The sequence below is a fragment of the Pecten maximus genome, chromosome 3 (assembly GCF_902652985.1).
Source record: "Pecten maximus chromosome 3, xPecMax1.1, whole genome shotgun sequence".
NCBI lineage: Eukaryota > Metazoa > Mollusca > Bivalvia > Pectinida > Pectinidae > Pecten > Pecten maximus.
This window is the reverse complement of record NC_047017.1, coordinates 33646341-33653413: the sequence shown is the minus strand read 5'-3', so window position 1 is coordinate 33653413 and position 7073 is coordinate 33646341. Positions and strand designations below refer to the sequence as shown.

Here is a 7073-nt window from a genome sequence, read left to right as displayed (position 1 = left end):
AAACCAAATCTTTTGGGAAGGGGAACAACTTTTGCATAAATGGTGACACTGACCCCTCTGGGACCAGTTAGGAATTATAGGTAGGTCCTTTTAATCGCTACATGTATTTTTGAAACTATTGAGATCCCTATAACTTTATACAGCATTGCTGGGCATCAAGAGATAAATGTGATTCTGTTGTAAAAATAGGCCCTGGGGTTTTTTCCCCACCCCTAGGGACTTAGTTTCTTGGTTATATTTTTGAAACCGTTGAGATCCCCACCCCATAACCATACATAGCATTGTTTCAACATCAATAAATAATGGTGTACATAGTATTAACAAATTGATTGTGAACATTATTTTGACGTTAGGTCAAATCCAACCAGGTGATCAATAAGAGGCCAAGAGGTCTAATCCAACGAGGTGATCGATACAGGCCCTCTTGGCCTCTTGTTTGTTTATTGTGTTTAACTTTGTCTTGAACACATTTTCTAAACAATGAATTTCTGAGGACATTGAACTGTACAACCAAATCTATAAAGGGCCATAACTCCTAGTGTAACAGATGACATAGACGAGCGTATTTCCCTATTGGGTCTGACTATTAAATATACAAGGAGATGAAGTGTCTCGGACACTGACCACAGAATTCACCAACATGGCACGCTATCCTTGGTAAACTTTTATCAGCGGTGGAATTTAATTTTTTGCAGAGGAGACTGTTTATAAATGTTCATATATAAAGTATATACATGAGATGTAATTACGTGACATGTATATAAGTTATATACAAGATATAATTACATATGTATGTAAAGTAAACTGGGGTATGTGAGATGTAATTACATGATATGTAAATAAGGTATTTTGAAGATGTAATTACATATGTATGTAAGATATAGGGGGTATATGAGATGTAATTACATCTTATTTATATTAGGTATTTACAAGATGTAATTATGTATGTATGTAAAGTAAACCAGGGTATGCGAGATGTAATTACATGGCAGGCATGTAAGGTATACTGGGGTATTTGAGATGTAATTACATGACAGACATGTAAGGTATACTGGGATATGTGAGATGTAATTATATGACAGGCATGTAAGGTATACTGGGGTATGTGAGATGTAATTACATGACAGGCATGTAAGGTATACTGGGGTATGTGAGATGTAATTACAGGTCATGTATGTAAGGTATACTGGGGTATGTGAGATGTAATTACATGACAGACATGTAAGGTATACTGGGGTATGTGAGATGTAATTACATGACAGGCATGTAAGGTATACTGGGATATGTGAGATGTAATTACATGACAGACATGTAAGGTATACTGGGGTATGTGAGATGTAATTACAGGTCATGTATATAAGGTATACTGGAGTATGTGAGATGTAATTACATGACAGACATGTAAGGTATACTGGGGTATGTGAGATGTAATTACATGTAAGGTATACTGGGGTATGTGAGATGTAATTACAGGTCATGTATGTAAGGTATACTGGAGTATGCGAGATGTAATTACATGACAGGCATGTAAGGTATACTGGGGTATGTGAGATGTAATTACAGGTCATGTATATAAGGTATACTGGAGTATGTGAGATGTAATTACATGGCAGACATGTAAGGCATACTGGGGTATGTGAGATGTAATTACATGACAGACATGTAAGGTATACTGGGGTATGTGAGATGTAATTACATGACAGACATGTAAGGTATACTGGGGTATGTGAGATGTAATTACATGACAGACATGTAAGGTATACTGGGGTATGTGAGATGTAATTACATGACAGACATGTAAGGTATACTGGGATATGTGAGATGTAATTATATGACAGACATGTAAGGTATACTGGGGTATGTGAGATGTAATTACATGACAGACATGTAAGGTATACTGGGATATGTGAGATGTAATTACATAACAGACATGTAAGGTATACTGGGGTATGTGAGATGTAATTACATGACAGGCATGACCATGTTAAGGTATACTGGGATATGTGAGATCTAATTATATGACAGGCATGAAAGGTGTACTCAGGTATGAGATGTAATTACATGACAGGCATGTAAGGTGTACTCAGGTATGAGATGTAATTACATGACAGGCATGTAAGGTATACTGTGGTATGTGAGATGTAATTACAGGTCATGTATGTAAGGTATACTGGGGTATGTGAGATGTAATTACATAACAGGCATGAAAGGTGTACTCAGGTATGAGATGTAATTACATGACAGGCATGTAAGGTATACTGTGGTATGTGAGATGTAATTACAGGTCATGTATATAAGGTATACTGGAGTATGTGAGATTTAATTACATGGCAGACATGTAAGGTATACTGGGGTATTTGAGATGTAATTACATGACAGACATGTAAGGTATACTGGGGTATGTGAGATGTAATTACATGGCAGGCATGTAAGGTATACTGGGGTATGTGAGATGTAATAACAGGTCATGTATGTAAGGTATACTGGAGTATGTGAGATGTAATTACATGACAGGCATGTAAGGTATACTGGGGTATGTGAGATGTAATTACAAGTCATGTATATAAGGTATACTGGGGTATGTGAGATGTAATTACATGACAGGCATGTAAGGTATACTGGGGTATGTGAGATGTTATTACATGACAGGCATGTTAAGGTATACTGGGGTATGTGAGATGTAATTACATAACAGGCATGTAAGGTATACTGGGGTATATGAGATGTAATTACATAACAGGCATGAAAGGTATACTGGGGTATGTGATATGTAATTACAGGTCATGTTTATAAGGTATATATAAACGTTTTGACAGTTATATAAAAAGGTTGATTGAAATGCAGTATTATTACTCCTAAATATGCTGACATTTAGTATGCTTCATTAATTCCCTTCAGAATAACTGCACCCTAAATAGCAGGTAGGAAGACATCATTTACCTATTTATATTGAGCTTAATGTATGACACACCTGTGTCCTTGACTGAGCAAATGGTGGTAAAGATTTAATTGGATATTTAACCAGATTGACTGAGAGCTGCATGCCCACTTCCCCACAGACTTGGCTGTAATGGGCGAGGCTACCTTTTGCAGACTTTGTTATAAAGGGCATGTCATTCACTACCCTGTGAAAAAGTTATCATATTGAAATATATATTTAAATTGATAACAGACTTGGCCTATGTGGGATAAGATCTACCTCTGTGACGGCCATTGACTGATCATTATATAGCAACTATTTAAATGATTCATATTGTTTCGGGTATTTCCGCGGTCCTTTGACCTTTTTTTTCTGTAAGAAATTTGAAGGAAAGGGTGTGTGGACATGCCTGCCCCACCTGTCACAGACTATTGAGTGTCAACAGATTGAGAGTCAAGGTGACATCCAAAAAATTATACTTAAAGACAGTCATACACGGACGAATGGTATTTAAACTTTACAAGGCGAAGATAGATTTTATGATATTATTAATCTATTTGATAGGTAAGGAATTTTAAGTTTGTATATAATAGCGACAATTTTGTTTTGATATGATATAGATATGAAGATTGAGTGGTCAAGGACTGTAGTCAATAGGTTTATGTCCCCCTAATCACTACAGTATAAGCTTTGAGAACATGGCTGGCAGGATCTTTGTTTGATGTTAATAGGTATAGTCAACTCTCTTTCTGTTAAGATGTTTAAAATTACTTTTAATTGGCTTTATGAATACCATACTTGTGATCTTTTGAAAATAGTTTAAATGGTCAATGAGGGTAGATTTCTGATTTCAAGTGCATAATGTATCGGTGGAAAGACGAGATAAAATGTAATGATAAAGGAAAAAAAGCAATACAGGGATCCCTTAATAGATTTAAAGTTCCCAATCTTGGCTATCTATCATCTTTATGTAAATTTATAATATTTTATAAACATTTTGAGAAACATACCAGGTTGAAATAAAATCTTAACCTAATGTTTAAATTGACAACAGTAGAAAAGTATATATACAGAACAGTGACATTAATTTAAAAACATTGTCTTTTGATTATTTACATTTTAACTATGTTGTCCCCAGACGAGACATGGGTCTGTCATCTGTCAATCTTCAGGTATGTTACTGATGAGAAGCTGGAATATTTTTCATCCTATATCATCAGTGATTGGATATTTTTCGTCCTATATCATCACTAATTGGATATTTTACGTCCTATATCATCACTAATTGGATATTTTACATCCTATATCATCCCTAATTGGATATTTTTCATCCTATATCATCACTAATTGGATATTTTTCATCCTATATCATCACTAATTGGATATTTTTCATCCTATATCATCACTAATTGGATATTTTTCATCCTATATCATCACTAATCGGATATTTTTCATCCTAAATCATCACTAATTGGATATTTTTCATCCTATATCATCAATCATTGGATATTTTTCATCCTATATCATCAGTGATTGGATATTTTTCATCCTATATCATCACTAATTGGATATTTTACGTCCTATATCATCACTAATTGGATATTTTTCGTCCTATATCATCACTAATTGGATATTTTTCATCCTAAATCATCACTAATTGGATATTTTTCATCCTAAATCATCACTAATTGGATATTTTTCGTCCTATATCATCACTAATTGGATATTTTTCATCCAATATCATCACTAATTGGATATTTTTCGTCCTATATCATCACTAATTGGATATTTTTCGTCCTATATCATCACTAATTGGATATTTTTCATCCTAAATCATCACTAATTGGATATTTTTCATCCTAAATCATCACTAATTGGATATTTTTCATCCTATATCATCACTAATTGGATATTTTTCATCCTATATCATCACTAATTGGATATTTTTCATCCTATATCATCACTAATTGGATATTTTTCATCCTAAATCATCACTAATTGGATATTTTTCATCCTATATCATCACTAATTTGATATTTTTCATCCTAAATCATCACTAATTGGATATTTTTCATCCTATATCATCAATCATTGGATATTTTTCATCCTATATCATCAGTGATTGGATATTTTTCATCCTAAATCATCACTAATTGGATATTTTACGTCCTATATCATCACTAATTGGATATTTTTCATCCTATATCATCACTAATTGGATATTTTTCGTCCTATATCATCACTAATTGGATATTTTTCATCCAATATCATCACTAATTGGATATTTTTCATCCTATATCATCACTAATTGGATTTTTTTCGTCCTATATCAGCACTAATTGGATATTTTTCATCCTAAATCATCACTAATTGGATATTTTTCGTCCTATATCATCACTAATCGGATATTTTTCATCCTAAATCATCACTAATTGGATATTTTTCGTCCTATATCATCACTAATTTGATATTTTTCATCCTATATCATCACTAATCGGATATTTTTCATCCTAAATCATCACTAATTGGATATTTTTCATCCAATATCATCACTAATTGGATATTTTTCATCCTAAATCATCACTAATTGGATTTTTTTGACTGACTTGTGCATTGGTTGAGTCCGCTAGATGTATTGAAGGAAATTGTTGCATTAATAATGATTCATTGATTTTAACACTTTCAAAAATATTGTACTTACTTGTCATGCTATCACCCCAGACTTATAAATGTAACATGATTCCCTATAACCGATAGAAAATGATATTTATCAGTGACAACTGCAGGTAATAACTGTGAACAATGTGATTTGGGATAACTACATTAAGAACCCATTAGTCTTACTAAAGAGGTAGCATGTAGTTGTACTGTAGAGGTGACCTGAAGTTGTACTGTAGAGGTGACATGTAGTTGTACTGTAGATGTAAACTGTAATTGTACTGTAGATGTAAACTGTAGTTGTACTGTAGAGGTGACCCGTAGTTGTACTGTAGAGGTGACATGTAGTTGTACTGTAGAGGTGACATGTAGTTGTACTGTAGAAGTGACATGTAGTTGTACTGTAGATGTAAACTGTAGTTGTACTGTAGAGGTGACATGTAGTTGTACTGTAGAGGTGACATGTAGTTGTAATGTAGAGGTGACATGTAGTTGTACTGTAGAGGTGACATGTAGTTGTACTGTAGATGTGACATGTAGTTGTACTGTAGAGGTGACATGTAGTTGTACTGTAGAGGTAACATGTAGTTGTACTGTAGATGTGACATGTAGTTGTACTGTAGAGGTGACATGTAGTTGTACTGTAGAGGTGACATGTAGTTGTACTGTAGAGGTGACATGTAGTTGTACTGTAGAGGTGACACATAGTTGTACTGTAGAGGTGACATGTAGTTGTACTGTAGAGGTAACATGTAGTTGTAATGTAGAGGTGACATGTAGTTGTACTGTAGAGGTGACATGTAGTTGTACTGTAGAGGTGACATGTAGTTGTACTGTAGAGGTGACATGTAGTTGTACTGTAGAGGTGACACGTAGTTGTACTGTAGAGGTGACATGTAGTTGTACTGTAGAGGTGACATGTAGTTGTACTGTAGAGGTGACATGTAGTTGTACTGTAGAGGTGACATGTAGTTGTACTGTAGAGGTGACACATAGTTGTACTGTAGAGGTGACATGTAGTTGTACTGTAGAGGTGACATGTAGTTGTACTGTAGAGGTGACATGTAGTTGTACTGTAGAGGTAACATGTAGTCGTAGCAGACCTATATTGTTTAGTTTATGTAACATGTAACACAATGTTCGTGTTGGTAAGAAATGCATCACTGAACATTATATAGATTTTCGAGATCAATTTATTGGATTGTTTGTAAATTTGAGGAGATGTTGATTGAGTAGAGAACTGTAGGAGACAGAACTGACAATTGTTTCCTGTGTGACACAGCTCAGTGAATTGTGACAATGTTTCTATCCTCTGATGGTTCTCCAGCTGTGGAAATATCGTTTCTCTCTGTAGGTATATTTAACACTTGTACTATACAGAATTGATGAAAGACATGAATGGAAGTCTTAAAAAGCTTGGGATTGTCACAACATTGGATAGTTACTGTAGTATCGGATATTGTACTAGCTGATGAAAATCTAACATATTTCTTCG

General features: G+C 34.3%; 1 protein-coding gene across 1 annotated transcript; it reads right to left on the bottom strand.

The window, feature by feature from the left end:
* Positions 1–5763: 5763 nt before the first annotated feature.
* LOC117322728 lies at positions 5764–6666 on the bottom strand. The gene has a single exon (XM_033877667.1). It carries the CDS (start codon positions 6664–6666, stop codon positions 5764–5766), a length of 903 nt encoding a protein of 300 aa, XP_033733558.1.
* Positions 6667–7073: the final 407 nt, after the last annotated feature.